Source organism: Equus quagga, chromosome 18 (genome assembly GCF_021613505.1).
Source record: "Equus quagga isolate Etosha38 chromosome 18, UCLA_HA_Equagga_1.0, whole genome shotgun sequence".
Classification (NCBI taxonomy): domain Eukaryota; kingdom Metazoa; phylum Chordata; class Mammalia; order Perissodactyla; family Equidae; genus Equus; species Equus quagga.
In genome coordinates this window covers 43,585,997-43,603,485 of record NC_060284.1, presented here as the reverse complement: position 1 = coordinate 43,603,485, position 17,489 = coordinate 43,585,997, and the positions used below count along the sequence as shown (strand labels likewise).

The 17,489-nt window shown below is 36.6% G+C and overlaps 1 protein-coding gene across 1 annotated transcript in view; it reads right to left on the bottom strand.

Annotated features, from left to right (window-relative positions):
* CAPZA1 (capping actin protein of muscle Z-line subunit alpha 1) overlaps positions 1–17,489 on the bottom strand; it is a 45,443-nt gene that overhangs the window by 22,793 nt on the left and 5,161 nt on the right. The window contains exon 2 of the mRNA XM_046645859.1: positions 362–425. Coding sequence (XP_046501815.1) covers positions 362–425 — 64 coding nt within the window. The remainder of the gene's footprint in view (positions 1–361; positions 426–17,489) is intronic.

The window sequence follows — 17,489 nt, the reverse complement described above, 5'->3', positions numbered from 1 at the left end:
TCTGAGTAAAAGCAGTGAAGAAATTTATGATTTATAATGACAGATATAAAACTATGAAAATAATTTAGTATTGTTTCTACATTTGTTCATATTAAACTACTTTAAATTTTTTCTCACGTAAGATATGTGTCCCAGCTTATGGATTAAGAGCATGCTTTTTCCTCAGACCTGGGTTTGAATTCGGGCTCTGACACTTACTAGCTGGGTGACGTTAGATAAGTTATTTTAACCTCTTTGAATCTTGATTTCCTGAGCTATAGCTATAATGTTGTAAGGATTATAAGAGATAGCAAGCACTTAATAAGTGCTTATATGTAATTAAAGAGAGCTTAAAATAAAATAAATATTAACCTTTACTCACCATTGAACACTTCGTTAAATTCCCCTGGGGGTGCATGAGTGATGAATTTAGCAGCTATGCGTACCTAAAGAGAAATAAAATTTACAATAAGAGAATAATGAAGAATAACATAAAAGGAGAAGAAATTAACAGATTACAAAATTTTCATCACATCACATGAAATAAAATTTCCTGTTTAAACCTTTACTGTTTAGGAGCCTTCAGTTTTCTTTTCACAAAACATCCCAAAGCTTTCATATCAATACAGGTTTGTACTGATTTGGGGGATAAATGTGCTGCTTTGATTAACTTTGACTTTTTCTTTTAAAAAAGCTGAATAATCAGTTCTTGGCCAAAATATACAACAATCACAAAAAGAGAAAGCTATGATCCTATTTCACTTCTGAACATTTAAGCAAAACGAAACAAAATATTAGCAAATTGGTAGTATACCAATTTGTGTTTACAGTGTTTATTCCAATGCAAGGATGATTCAGTACTAATAAATCAATGTAACCTGCAAATTAAAGGAGAAAATCTTGTGATCATCTTAACTCATGCTGGAAAAAAGACAATTCAACACCCATTCAAATATCATAAAACAACAACAAAACTACTAGTTTTTGGTAGGAATAGAATAAATTCCCTCAACTTGATAAAGCGTTATCTACCAAAATTCTACAGCATATCTAGTACCAGTGAAACATAAGCAGTGTCACTAATTTTAAAAGCAAGACAAAGATGGGGCTGGGCCAGTGGCGCAGCAGTTAAGTTGGGCACTCTGTTTCTGTGGCCTGGGGTTCGCTGGTACATCAAGCCATGCTGTGATGGGTGTCCCACATATAAAATACAGGAAGACAGGCACAGATGCTAGCTCAGGGCCAATCTTTCTCAGCAAAAAGAGGATTGGCGAAAAAACAAAGAAAGATTAGGGGAAAAAAAGGGCTGACCCTGTGGCCGAGTGGTTAAGTTCACAGCAGAACCAGAAGGAACCTACAACTAGGATATACAACTGCGTACTGGGGGGCTTTGGGGAGAAGAAGGGGAAAAAAAAAAGATAAAAAATTTTAAAAAAGAGCATTGGCGGGGGATGTTAGCTTAGGGCTAATCTGCCTAAAAAAAAAAAAAAAACCAACAGAAAAGCTGGCAGGACAAAGATGACTTATCGCTGAAGCTATTCAACACTGTTCCACAGGTCCTAAAGAACGCTATGGAAAATATTTCTTCTGTTACTCATTCTGATTCCCTCTCCTGCCCCCTACGGCCATTCTACTTTTCTGGATCTCCTATACAGATGGATGCTGAAATGTTAGGATCTAAACTGTGTATCTCATTTTTTCTCCTATATTTTATCTTTTTTTTCATTCTATGTTTTGTGTGAGAATTCCTCAGTTCCAATTTTCAATTCACTAATATGTTCTTCAGCTATGCCCATTTTGCTATTCAGTTATTTTAACTGTTCTATCTTTAATTTCTTAGACTTTTATTTCTTTTTTGTACATGCAATAATCTCTCAAGTCTCCTTGAGGATATTAACTATACTTATTTTAAAGTCTTGTTCTTTTGACCATTTTCTAAGAATTTAGATCTACTGTTTGTTGAATTTGGTGCTTCTCTTTCCTGGTACCAGTTTTGCACAAATGTTTGGTGCTCCTCTTTGAATTTAATTTAGCTTGCCTGCTCTGTTTACCTAGAGTGACTGTAGGAGAGGGACTTGCTGTTGCTGCTGAGGGGGTGTGAGCAGATTATCTTCTGAGAGAGCCTCCTAAGGGCCACAGGCTACCTGGGGCACTGCGCTAGTTACCTCTGCTCCCAGTGCTCATTCTCAATGCTATATTCTGAGGACAAACACTATTTGTCTGCAGCTTAGCCCAAATGGGAGAGAAGGGAGGAGCCAACTGGTCTGGTTAGCTTAGAAAACAATTCCCCAATTAATCTACTCCAAGATTGTTCTGAGTCCTTTTCTTCTTGCTCCTTAAATTGAGCTCCTCCAGAAAGGCTCCTACTTCCATGACAGTTTTCAATGTATATTGGGCTATTGTTTCCTCTGATCTTATTTTTTTTAATGTATTTGAACCATTCTGCTTCCTCTCTATCAAGAATGGCGCAAAAAATTTTGGTCCACTGATGGCACACTCACTTTTTAAACTGTCACTAATTTATTTCTCTTTCTATTCTATTTTTTCCTACTTTTTCATTTTAAAAGGCTTGGAATAAATGTGACGTAAAACCATGTGCTCAGTCTGCCATGTAAATTAATCTCATCTCTCATCAAGTAAAATGTGAAAGACAAAGAACGTACAAACCTATTTAAAAGAAAAAACAATTTGGAATATCATTTGGCAGTACGTATATATACGTAATAGTAATGTTAGCAATAATAGGACTGATCTCAAATGGGCCTACCAGTATAACTTTAACATACTGAGAGCAAAGATGTTGAAAATTCCCTAATATTTGATGTGATGAGTATGATGTGATGTGATTTAACTCACTGATGAGGGGCAAAGAGGAACATGGTATATCTAACAATAAACTGAGCCCTACTTTCCAGATAGGCATCCTCTGTTGAGTTTTCAATTCCTTCAAACTATTTTAAGTTCTTGTTGACCCAATCAAATTAAGATTACCATCAAAGTCAAAACATTCTTAAGTAGAAAAAAAGAGAGACTTTCGAAAGTCATCATTATTTTTTTTTTTAGGGATTTTATTTTTCCTTTTTCTCCCTAAAGCCCCTGCTACATAGCTGTGTATTTTTAGTTGTGGGTCCTTCCAGTTGTGGCATGTGGGATGCCGCCTCAGCATGGCTCGATGAGTGGTGCCACATCGGTGCCCAGGATCCGAACCCGTGAAACCCTGCGCCGCTCAAGTGGAGCACACGAACCCAACCACTAGGCTACGGGGCCAGGCCCTCAAAAGACTTTTGAAAATAAAACTGGGACTGAGAAGAAAATTAGATAAAGACAGAAATAATTTTACAACTTCAGTATCCTTAGAATAAAAGAAAAGCTGCTCCATGGCCAAACATCTTTTCAGTCAAGAAAGGCCTACTAATTGATGGAGTTAGTAAAATGGAAAACCTGGATTCTAATTACTGGCTCTGCTGGTCCATTATCTAACTAGATTTGTGATTCTGGAAACATTACTAACCTTTTTTAGTCCTGAGTTTCCTCATTATAATCCAATTCCTAAAAGAGATTAAAAGATCTGCAAAATTTCTTTCAGTCATAAAATTCTACATGGCTTTTTAAGACTTAGAATACAAAAAGTTTGAGAACCCTGCCACGAAGGGTAATACAGATAACATTATTTTTCTGGGATCAAAACTGGTGAAGATTAAGAGGAAATACTCCATAAAGCTCTTTTTTTTGGGGGGTGGGGGGAGATTAGCCCTGAGCTAACTGCTGCCAATCCTCCTTTTGTTGCTGAGGAAGACTGGCCCTGAGCTAACATCTGTGCCCATCTTCCTCTACTTTATATGTGGGACGCCTATATGCGTGCCTAGCAGTGCCATGTCTGCACCCGAGATCCGAACTGCCAAACCCTGGGCTGCCAAGAAGCAGAACGTGTGCACTTAACCACTGCACCACCAGGCCACACCTCCATAAAGCTCTTATATTAACTGAGCAACAACAGTAAAAAGGGTTCTAATTAGGAGGTAAGAAATGCTGCTCAACTCATGAAAATTATATCACACAGGACTAACAGTTCCAATATGGATTTCAAACTGTGTATATTTGCCTTGGCATGTACACTTAATCATATTTCTATACTTGTCAACTGTTAGTGTTAATCACTTAAGAAATTAGTAAACCTATTTTGAATAGCAAACCTGTTTTTTTTTTAGTCTATTTGTGGCAAATCTGCTGAGCAGCTATAGTATATCCCACTTTCTGTCAAGGTGCATTTCCCATAATCCTCACATAATTGTGAAACTCCCTTTAGTCAAGCAAATTTAAGTGTATATAGTTCAAAACTATATTCATACACCACCAAAAAACTATCTTCCTTAAAAAAAAGCCACAGTCATATTTTACATACCACTTATGTAACACAACGTTTGAATGTATAACAGTAAAAGTTACCAAACTGAAAATTCAATTCACTAACATTTCTGAAGTTATCCCCAAATTTTCAAAAGTTACAAAATCTGGGGCGAGCCCAGTGGCCGAGTGGTAAAGTTCCACACGTTCTGCTTTGGTCAACCAGGTTTGTGGGTTTGGATCCTGGGCACAGACCTACTCCACACTTCAGCCATGCTATGGAAGCACCCCACATACAAAATAGAGGAAGACTGGAACGGATGTTAGCTCAGGGCAAATCTTTCTCAACAAAAGAAAAAAAAGTTACAAAATCTGATGGAATTGACATAATTGAAAGAACAGTCATTCGGATAATGGGTGAACTGACACAGCATATAAAAAAGTAATAGTTCATCCATTCAGCAAACATTTACTAAGCACCCATAAAGAGAAATATCAGCAAATAAAGATGAAATACTGACTAATATATTGTCACTGTCCTCAAGGACCTGACACTTAGATAGTAACACAGCAAGCAACTATTAAAAAGCACAGTGGGCCACAAAGGAAGGTGCAGTCAACTCTACATTTGCCTAAGGAGGGAGTGGGGTGGCCTTCAAAGGCAGTGATGTTTGAGCTGGATTGGAAGATGAGTAGATACCAAGGAGGGCATTCCAGGCAGAGGTAACAATATGTACAAACTAAGACAACATGGCACAACAAACTGAATGTAGATATTAAAAAGATCGGTGAAATGTAAAACAATGCTACTTTCTCTGCTAATTCTTTCTGTGTTTTGGAAAATAAAGGGTTTTTTCCTTTAAACAAAATATTAATCACTTATGTTAACCTGCAATAGATTTATTACAGTATTTTTAAATGAATTGTTTTAAAAATCTCTCAGTTTTTATATCTAATACAATAGATTTAAGCCACATAAATAAAAACTCAATTTCTAAGAGTTTAAGGGGTCCTGAAGGCAAAAAAATTTGAGAGGTGCTCTTTTGACATGGGTTGATGTTTGTCATATACTGTGTTAAGTAAAAAAAGTTCACAAAATGACGTATTCCTGTTTTATTTAAAGTACACATATTTAGAAATAGTATAGCTACTAAATTTTAACTGGGACCGTTTTTGGTAGCAGTAATACAAAATATATTTTTCTTCTCTTTTTTGGCATATCTCTGTTCTAAAAGTTGTACAATGAATGTAAATTATTTGTATGAAAAAGAGGATTTTTAAATTTTTTAAAAATCAAAAAAGAAGTATGCCAACATCCTACACCCAATAAATAAACTTTTTTAAAAGATGAAATGGGGGGCTGGCCCCGTGGCCGAGTGGTTAAGTTCGCGTGCTCTGCTGCAGGCGGCCCAATGTTTCGTTGGTTCGAATCCTGGGCATGGACATGGCACTGCTCATCAAACCACGCTGAGGCAGCGTCCCACATGCCACAACTAGAAGGACCCACAACGAAGAATGTGCAACTATGTACCTGGGGGCTTTGGGGAAAAAAAAATCTTTAAAAAAAAAAAAAAACAGATGAAATGGGACATAAACAAAGATAAAGGCTACTGAGGGACACCAAAATTGAAAGAACCAGGTCAAGGAAGCCACAGGTCAAGGAAGCTAAAGGATGGAATAAAGTGAGGTTGTCAAAATGCTAAAGACAACAAGGAAGGCTTTTTAAAGTTATACTTTGCATATGATCATTGACCAAGAGCTTTGCCTTATTCATTTCATATCTGCATAGTGCCTTAGCTTGAAAATATCAGTTGATTAACTGGTTAAATGAGAGGATTATACCAAAAGAGAAAAGTAAACTAAAAGCTTGCTTTCATTTTCTAAAGGAAAAAAAAATGCAGTGTACAAAAGTCAGAGAGGAAGGAACATCAAGTAGTAGTATTTGAATTCAGGTTCAAATGCTGAAAAAACTAAGTGATCCCACTACACTTGAGAATATCAAGAATAGGAGAAATGTCCAATTAAAGAAACCAAAACGTCTCCAAGTTTTTAAATGAAAGTGGGGAGATTTGAAGAGATGTATGCAATGGCAAGGGTGAAATTTTAAATGAGTGGTTAAAAAGAATGCAGTCATCATTAGATACCATCATGGTATCCTAAAACATTGTCATGGTAAGCAAACCCCATGTTATTTTCTGAGTTACAAAAAAGGTGGATTACCTAGTATTAGATAAACATTTGACAGTCTTTACAAACAGACTTTCAAGTGTTAAGTTGATTTTATAACAATACCATAAAAATACCTTGGGGTAGTAGTAGAAATCATAATGAACATTTACACAGTCACTATAAAATCTAAAGTCAGCTCCATGGTCTCCAAGGCCCTTCACTACTTGGTACCCACTCTCCCATCTCCCCATCTCTTACTGTGTAGCTTCTAGACCTACAGCTACACTCCTGCCCCAAGGCTATTGCATTTTTTGTTCCTTTTGCCAGAAATGCTATCCTATCAGAGAGTTTACTTCCCTCTTCATTCAAGTCTCTGTTCAAATGTCACCTACTAAAGTACTCTTCTCTGACTTCCTGACTCCTATAAATTAGCTACTGTACCCTCGGCATCCTTCACAATTCTAGCTCCTTCACCTGCTTTATCTTTCTTCAAGGAACTTGCCACCACTGAACAGATACTTATGTTTACTGCTCAAAACTCCAAAAAGAATTCCAAGAGCACAGAGCAGAGTTCAGCAAACTGCTAATGTAAAAGGCCAGATTGTGAATATTTTAGGGCTGTGTAAATGTGTGTGTAAATATTTAGTGTACACACTTACAATGTGTATAATATGGTTTATGTATACACATACCTATACTACATTATGAAAGCATTACCCGTTGAGTTAATTAACACATTATTTTGGATGCTTAAATATGTATTTTATGCAATATTTTATGAAATATTACTCTTCTTTTGATTTTTTCCAGTCATTCAACAAACATTAGCTTGTAGGCTATATAAAAACAGGCAGTGGACCAGGTTTGCCAAGCCCTGGCACAGAGCATAAGAACTCATTTTGTTTGTTCACCGCTGTATACCTAAGACTGAGACCTAGCACACGCTAGGAATGTAAATAAATGAATATTATTTTATTGTTTACAAAACTGTCACACTCTGTCTCTCTTTTGATCTTAAAACAGCTTGTTAAAATAGGCAGGGAAGAGACTATTACCCTCATTATAAATGAGGGAATAGGTTCAGAGAGTATAAGTGCTTGGTCCAAGGTCATGTCCCTGTACAGGGGTGGAGCTAGAACTAGACAGTCTACTGTGCAGTAGTAACAGGTAATAAAATTCAGGAGGATGGGGCCAAGTGGTTAAAGTTTCATGCATGCTCTGCTTTGGTGGCTCAGGGTTCATGGGTTGGGATTCTGGGTTTGGATCCCTGGTGTGGACCTACTCCACTCATCAGCCATGCTGTGGAGGCATCCCACATACAAAGTAAAGGAAGATTGGCACAGGCTCAGGGCTAATCTTCCTCAGGGTGAATCTTCCTCACCAAAAAAATAAACAAATAAATAAACAAAAATTGTGGTGTCACATGAACTTGGCCTTGTACTTTTAGAAATTTTTTTAAACCAAGAATTGAGTCAAAACTTTGCTTGTGAAAGCTGCAGTTGCCACCAAGTTGGGACAGATAAATAAAAAGATAAAAAATAACTTTAAAAGTCAAAATCTTATCATCCAGCTTCAAAACTGGATCAAAACTAATAAGATGAAATTTAACAGAGATAAACAAGATCACTGGCACAAGCAAAAGGGGAAAGAGAAATGGCTAAACAGCTAGTGACTGCAAAAATGTTTTTGCTGCATTACAAATGATGGATGAAATCTCAATAATAGGGATTTAGTCAATCATTCTCTAGATTGGAGTGGGAAAAGAAAGCTGAAAGCAGGTATACCCCACAGAGGTGAGGCATGTCATCTCCTGCCTAACTGAGAACAACTGATAGGGAGATTTTAGTTGGAAAAAAACTTCGTTGATGCTTTAAAAAAAGTGTCCCTTTTCCATAAAATAACAGTTTCACTGTACACAGTAGTCATCTGATAGTATGTGCACTAACGGGTATAACTCCATGTATATTTTAATTAATTAATTAATTTTTTGGTGAGGAAGATTGGCCCTGAGCGAACATCCATGCCAATCCTCCCCTATTTTATATGTGGGACACCTTCACAGCATGGCTTGATGAGTGGTGTGTAGGTCCATGCCTGGGATCCAAACCTTTGAACTCCGAGCTGCAGAAGCGGAGCATGCAAACATAATCACTATGCCACTGGGCCAGACCTTCCATGTACATTTTAAAGGGAGAGTAGCTCAAGCCTTATACATAATTCCACTCCTTCATATATTTAAATATTCCAATAATGTTAATTTCATGGAATGCATTGTATTATGTTTCTAACCAACCTAAAAAAGGGAATTTAAAATCTGTAAGTATCAATGAAAGAGAAGTTTTCCTATATTTCAGTTTCTTCCCGTTCTCCTTCTCTCACCTCTCCAAAAGGGGAAACAAAAATATCCCATCTTTGCAAGATTCAGAATTTCATTTTTACATTACTAATACCTGTAATGAAAGTTTAAAAATCAAACTGAGAAAGTAATATATCCCATTGCTCCTCAGAAACTATTTAATTTTGTTAATTTTCACATACCAGATTTTAGTAAGAAACTTTAGAAAACGAATTAGAAAAAGAAATCTACAAAATTTATAAAGCTCAAGTTTTCAGCTCACTAAATAATCTTTTACTAACAGACTCCACACATTTCAACGTTATATCTATTCATAACTAGCTTCTGAAATGATTTCCTTGACAATCACATACAAAAGTATTCCAAATTGAGTATATTTAACAACTGTAGCTCTTTGTCAATATCAGGTGGGTATTCTAGACAGGCAAGGAAGAAATCTTTCACTAGATAATATCCACATTCCACTTTATCAGCAAGGCCCAGGTCAGTTTATACTCCTCAAATTTTGTATACTTCAGGAGTCAAATGTCTGCCAGCATGTTTCTTGGGTGTCTACAAAAATCTTTACCTCCCCCATTAGTTTCTGAGTGCATAAAAGACTGCTTCTGAGCCTTGACTTGCACTGTCCTCGAAAGTTGTGCATCTCTCCTCACCTAAATCTTAGTCTATCTAAACAAGGATTAAATCCCTCCTATCTTTTAAGGTTGGTTTCTCCTTTCTTTCCAAGAACTATTCCCCAGTACTTAAGAGTTTCAAGAATCTACTGTCCTTCTACCATACTTTGAACATTTATCACAGCACCTGAAATATAACTGCTGTTGATAATTAGTTCTATAGATACCATTCTGTCCCCAAAGACTATCAAGTTTTCTTTGGGTAAAATGCCTTGCTTTCCTTTTCTGTACTACACAGGGTCTAGCAAAGTAAATGGCACATGACAGGCAATTAGCAAATATTTACAAAATCTCTTAAATAAAGTGACACTAAGGAAGTGTTCTTAGTTTTTAAGATTATGAGGTACTATGGCAAAATGGAAAGATATAGGTTCTAGAGTTGGACTGACCCGGATTTGAATTTCAGCCTCTTAATCTCTTTGAATCACATCCTCTCCCTAAAGAGGGATAGTATCTACTTCTTAGAATTGTTTTGAATAGATTAAATAAGATAATATATGTCAAGTCTTTAGCAGAATATTTAAAATATAATAGGCAGGCTTAATACACGTCAGCTACCATTAACTGGTCACAGAAAGACAACTGCTGCTTTAAATTATTAAACTGAACAAAGTCTTCAAATTACTGAGAAAATAATTCTTTTCCAGAAATTCTTTGGGTCCTAACTACCTTATATTCTCCATCATTACAATCTTTACCAGTAAGCATAAAGAGCAGCAACTTTTTTGCTGACCAAAACAAAGTTTTCCAAAATGTCTCTGCTCCACTTCCCTTTAAACACATCTTTCAAAGTTTACTTATGTTTTCAACTAGGTTAAACTTCAAAAAGGAATAGTAATAAATTGTACTTTTGTAAATACTTATTTTACTTATTTTTATTCTACATCATTCCAGAAGTATTCAAGGATAAATAGTTGCGTTTCTCCTCCTAAAAGAGCTATACCTTATTCTTATCCTGGTGAGAAAGTTAAGTTCTATTTGCATAGAATTCAACACTATTTCCTAAGGGAGTTTTTTCTATTTGAAGATATTTAGGATATTATTATTTTTTATTTTAAGACTTTATTTTCTTTAAGATCAGTTTTAGGTTCACAGCAAAATTGAGAGGAACATACAATCATTTCCCATACACTCCCTGGACCCCCATGTGCATAGCCTCCCACATTATTAACATCCTCACCAAAGTAGTATATTTATTACAATCTATGAACCCACACTGACACATCATTATCACCCAAAGCCTACAGTTTACATCAAGGTTCACTCTTTGTATTGTACATTTCTATGGATTTGGAAAAACGTATGACATGTATCTACCATTATAGTAACATAGAGTGTCTTCACTGCTCTAAAAATCCTCTGTGCTCTGCTTATTCATCCCTCTCCCTCTAGGACATTATTCTGAAAAGAGGAAAGAAAATAACTTTTTAAAAAACACACGTTGCTTCAACATGGTTCATTGTTTTCAGTCTGGTTCTAAGGTTTTCAGTATACCAACAATAAATTGTCTGGGGCAATGATTTAATAGGTGTAAGTTCCAAGCTGCTGAGATGCATATATTTCAGTATCAAACTAGCTCTAGAATTCCAGTTTCAGTGTCTTTATCAAATAAGCAAAACCCGTGTTGGCTGAGGTTCTCAGAGGCTAGTGAGAATTTATTTTGGGGCTGTAATTCTGGAAAAAAATATATTCTCAATGATCTCCAGGACCAAACGGAATACCGGTTTCACCAAATAAAATTTACTGTTACTTACGTTTTTTTAAATTTCAAATAAGCTAAATATTACTTTCCCAGTTTAAACTTGGAGACACTATAAAGACTGAGAATGCACTTAGAAACAAAACTTTAGAGGTATATAGTTTATTTTGATTTAACATTATTATCAATAAGGGCTAAGGCTTAAAAAGCATAAAAATATGTCTCAAATTAGGATCAACATTATGAAAAATACATGGTGACACTTTCAAATAATTTGCTTTATGTTTACTCTTTTAAAAGCCATTTTAATACCACAACTAGAAGGACCTGCAACTAAGATATACAACTACGTATGGGAGGGGGTAGGGGGGCAGGGATTTGGGGAGATAAAGCAGGAAAAAAAAAAAAAAAGATTGGCAACAGTTGTTAGCTCAGGTGTCAATCTTTTAGGGGAAAAAAGCCATTTTAAATAGTTCTTAGAAACCCTTTTCTCTATTATAACCAATTACAAGTTTTGTCAAATACAGACAAATAGGTAGGGAAGGCAGGCAAGTTTTTTAAATTTTTTTTTTAGGAAGATTAGCCCTGAGCTAACTGTTGCCAATCCTCCTCTTTTTGCTGAGGAAGACTAGTCCTGAGCTAACATCCATGCCCATCTTTCTCTATTTTATATGTCAGATGCCTGCCACAGCACGGCTTTTGCCAAGCAGTGCCATGTCCACACCTGGGATCCAAACCGGCGAACCCTGGGCTGCCGAGAAGCGGAACGTGCAAACTTAACTGCTGCGCTACCAGGCCAGCCCCAGCAAGTTTGTTTTAAGGAGAGCAATTTCATTTTTAAAAATTCTACCAACGCTTAAGGAATATTGCTTGAAGATTTATGAAACTAATTAACACACACAGAGTGCCAAAGACTCTCTCCTCGACCAAACTTTAGTCAGGCTCCTCCGAGTCCTCTTCTCAACTAGGCTTTGTTCTTGGTTCCATCCTGTCTACAGCCTGCCTAGCCCAGTCTTAAGGACCCTGTCAAGTTTAGTGAGAATTTCCCTACTCTTGATATCTGATTACCCTTGATAACTAATCAAGTTCCTCATCTCCCACCTTTGATGTATAAGTCCTCAATGTACCTTTAGCAAGAATCCCGTTAGGTCAGTTTAGCAAGAATCTCTCTACCCTTGATGTCTCCTCTGAGTAGTTTTTCATCTACTGACCCCTCACTCTGCTTACTGGCTAAAAATCCCCAGAGGTCTCCTTTATTTGGAGCTGAACTCTTCTCTCTCCTCTAAAGCAAAAGTACTGAATAAAGTCTTCTTATCGTTTTAACAAGTGTCAGAAAAGTTTTTTCTTTAACAGAGAAAAGTTTTTTCTTTCTTTCATCAGTGTATTTTTTGCGATTTGGTATAATGGTATACAAAAACAACATACTTAAGCATAAAATTTACAACATACAAAAAAGAACCAAAAAAAAAGCTCCCATTTTATTTTCTAGTTATCTCTCCCAACCATTCCCTTTTAATTTACAACTTCTCTATGAACCAAGTTAAAAGAAAATCCTTCCTTAGTTCTCATTCTGGACTCTCTTAATATAAGACACACAAAATGCTGATAAAAAGATTTCTAAGTATACATTTTAAGTGTTCATTTAGAAGTTCAAAGTAAGTGGTAAGCCTTAAGTCATCAACTATTAAACAGAAAAATTTTAAGTACTGGCTCAATCTCAGTGAAGATTAAAAAAGTTGTCTTATCTTAAACGAAAAATAGCATTTCTATACATATGGAAGGAGGGAAAGGACCTCACTTGGTTTAATTAGAGGATCTGCCTAAATGTCTAGATGAAGAACACAGAAGTAAAAAAATCTGAGATACAATGTTTTAATGAGTTAGAAAAGAAGATAAAAATGAATGAAAAGATCATATAAGCAACTTACTGCTTAGGAGATTGAATGTGTTAAAATACACAAACTCTCATCTCCTACCTTAGGTGACTGGGCAGACAGGTAAAGGGTTTCAAGTGGCCACATACAATGAGTATTGTTTTGGAAATAGGACCAAATTAAGAAATTAGGGGAAAATCCACACCAAACACCGTTAGATTCAGGTGCCAGAGAGCAATGATGCAAATGCCAAGTTCAAAAGGGTAGAGTTCAGCAGTGAGAGCCCATGCCGGCTAGAAACAGAGCAGTGGGAAACAAGTATTTTGCTTTTAAGCTCTGGTGCATATCTGACATGTTATGGTATTCTAACTTAAAGGTGTATCTTTTTACCAATTTTATTTTTTCTTCAAAATCATTGGGAGTCAGAACTGGTTTCAGATGCCAGGTTTAGCACTTAATTGCTTGGGTCTTAGTTTCTTCATTTGTGAGTAAAATATCTGTTTGCATCTAGGACTGTTTTAAGAATCCAATGAGGTAACTAACACGAGACGAACTTAGACATAGCAGATACTTAACTTTCTTTCTCTAAGCAAATGCCTAGATGTTACTGAATTTTGAGTAACGTATCTTCTCTAAAAGCTCAGATCTTTGTATTTACCAATTTGTTCATTCATTCAAAACAAAACAAAAAATACATTATTGGGTCCCAGGCACTGAGTACTAAAGATAAAGACAAAAAGGAGAATAGTGAAAGAAGTAAGCCAAGAAATTCCAACAAAGCCTTTTTGCCTTAAGCCTGCAGTTCTGAATGTCAGCCATATACTAGAACCACCTAGGGACCTTTAAAATTACTGATGCCTGGGTTCCACCCACAGAGATTCTGATGTAACAGATCTGGGATAGGGCTTGGGCATCAGGATTTTTAAATGCTTCCTCAGATGATTCCAATGTGCTGCCAAGGCTGAGAACCCCTACCTGAAGCTGATATTAAGTGCAAATCAATATGATGGACACAAATAACATAAGACAAGCATACAGGCAGCATCTTGGCTTTTCAAATCTTTGTATACATTACCACTGATAGCAAAACAATTTATACAAATAATAGCCCTCAATAAAGATGTGTCAATTATTTAAAAATGACTATAATTTAAAGCAGCAAAACTGCCAAATCAGTAGTACAAATAATATAATATATATCATAGAACTTAAGAGGAAGGAGACGGATATGGGTTGGGTTGGTGAAAGCCAGCTACAAGGAAGGGGAAGGTGGGATCTAAACTGGACTCTACCAAGTGCTTTAGACAGTAGGGGGGAAAAGAGGGAGGGCATTACAAATGAGGAGATGGAAAGAATGAAAAAAAGGTGGGGAAAAAACAGCCTTTTCTAAGCCGACCAGTTAGAAGATTTATTTGGAGATAATAAAAGAGAAGGGCAGAGTAAGATAAGATGAGTCAGATGGCAGTAGTTATGCTAATATCAAGTCTGGTTTTACTCTACAGGTAATGGAGAACTGCTGACGCTTTCTGAGTGGGAAGCTCCATTAATAAAAATTAATGTTAGTATTACAGAAGTAATGGAGCCATCAACATGGCTTCATAAAACCTGGAAATCAGTCTGTTCTCTAAGAGTTAACTAGGAAATCAAGACAGATGCTATCAAACCAAGAATCATTCACTCATTCATTCAACAAATATCTGAAGGCCTACTATGTGTCAGGTGCTATTCTAGGCTATAGTGATTCAATAGTATATGGTCCTAGTGGAATTTACACTCTAGTGGGTAAAGAGACAATAGATAAGATTAAAAATTAAACTACACGGTATGCTAGCTAGTAATAAATGCTAAGGAGTAAAAAATAAAGCAGGGAAAGAGGTTATGAAATGTTAGGCTTTGGAATTGAATAGGGTGACCAGAGAAGGCCTCACTGAGAAGGTGACTTCTAATTAAATATCTGCAGGAAGTGAGGGATATAGAAGGAAGAGAACTCCAGAGAGCAGAGGAAATGCAAAGATGCTTTAAGTGAGAGTGTGTGGCTCAGAGAGGACCAGGGAAGAAGAGGTAGGAGATGAAGTCAGAGAAGTAAGTGTTAAAGAGGTAAAATCATAGATCATGTAGGGACTTGTAGGCAGGGCAAGAACTTTTATTCTGAAGAAGATGGGAAGCCACTAGAGGATTCTGAGCAGAGGAATGACATTGTTACGACTTACATTTTTTAACCAGATCACTCTGGGTGCTGTGCTGAGGACAGACTGCTGGTAGGGAGGCAACAGCAGGAGGAAGACCAGAGAGAAGGCTAATATGATAATCTGGTTGGGAAATCACAGTGGCTTCTTTCAGAGTGCTTGGAATAAGGATGTGGTGAGAAACAGTCAAATTCTGGGTAAATTCTGAAGGCAGAGCCTACAGGATTTGCTAATGGACCATAAGCAGATTGTGAGAGAAACAGGAATCAAAGATGACACTAAATTTTTTGGCCTGAGCAACTAAAGAATGAAGATGTCATTAACCAAGAAGGGAAAGACTGCAGGAGAAGCTGTCATATGCAAATTTTTGATACATAAGGGCTTCCTTTCAGTCCTGTAAAATCTGCCTAGAGAAAGGATGTCCACTGCTGTTAAAAGTTAGAGGGTGCCCTACCCAAAGACCTGATGTGGTTTTGGTATTGGGTATATATCCCTACTATGGAGGAAAATGCCATGATAATGTTAGACTGCATGGTTAACTTCCCTGGTTCTGACTCTACATTTAAACTGCGAAAAGATTATAATTTGATTTCCCATGTGCCTGACCTACCTGCAAAAGAATCTTATCCTTTCTGTATTTATTAAATTAGTTGTTATTCTCCTTTTCTACATTATTTTCATCAGGCTACCTAATGTGAGTTTGTCCCTGAGAGATCTGGTCTAAATATCCTGATGAATCAAGCTTCTGAGCTTAACAGGCAGAGGAATAAGATTTAGATAGTGATTCTCAAGCTGCACAATAATTATTGGGAAGCTTATTAACAATAAAAATAGATTCCTGAGCACTGGTCCCCCCAAATTCTGATTCAGTTGGTCTAGTACAGAACCCAGAAATCTGCTTTTGAAAGAAACACAGGTGATTTTACTGTAGGCAGTAACATTCTAAGGTACTGTCATACCCTAAGGTTCCCAAGAAGACAGACAGTGTCCTTGCCCTTGTCATGAGGACTTTCATGATCTTTAAACTCCTCAAGTCATGTTTCGCAACACCTTGAGTTTATAACATTTTAAATACTAGAATTCTTAGTAGCATACTTGAAGTAAAGAAGCTCAAAAGAGCACTCAGTTAATTTAGCAGTAATTATAATGCAGTCACGACCAGAGAACATCAATGTTTCAGTGTCTACAGAAGCATCCATGTTACTATGTCATTAAACTTGACTGCTCTTTAGGGCTGTGCCATTATTTCAGTAAAATTGTTTGCTATCTTAACTCACTACCTACCATCTCCTCAAAGGAATCAAAGTGGGTAGGAGCACAGGTCTGGAAGTAGACTGTCAGCATTGTATCTGCTCTACTAATACTAGTTCTGGACACTTGGCCATATTTTTTTAACCTCAAATATGCCTGTTCACTCAACTGTAAAATGGAGATGACATAAGTATCTATCCTGTGGGGATGTTTTGAGATGAATACATGTTAATACATAAAGTATCTTGTACATAACAAGCACTTAGGTGTTACCTAGATGCAAAACCAAGAATTCACAAGGCAAAGTTCTCTCATGTTCCAATACACCCACAACCTTTCTTTGGTGTAGTTTGGCACTATGCTGTCTTCTTATTTATAAGTTATACTGTGACCTACAATGCATCATATGATCCATTCAACCAAACATTCCATCTCATAGACACTGCCTTAACAATATGTATGTACAGTTATAGTAAAGATAAATTTTATAAACCACTCAAAATTTAGTACTGTGAAGGAACTGTGGGAAATTAGTGAAAATGTGCAAAGAAAGGAGAGGCTGGAGGCAAAGAGAACAATTAATGCTGTTAAAAAAATAATTCAAGCATAAGAAAAGGTCCTGAATAAAGACAATGGTAGAAGGAATGTGGATAGGTTAGACATATTGTTAAGTGAAAAGTCTACCTGTTTGTACATTCATAGAACAGAAAAGATACAAAAGAAACTGGTAATATTGGCTGCCTCTCAAGGGAACTGGGTGGCTGGAAAACAGGGGTGGAAGGGGACTTTTTACTCATGTCCTTTCCTATCATTTTAATTTTAAGCATGTGATTATGGTTCCTATATACCTAAAACAATTTTTTAAAAAAAGAAATGGAACTGGAGGAACAGAATCTAATGACAGGAAGGAAGAATTTACAGGACCGGAATACTAATCGAACACAAGATGAGAGGCTA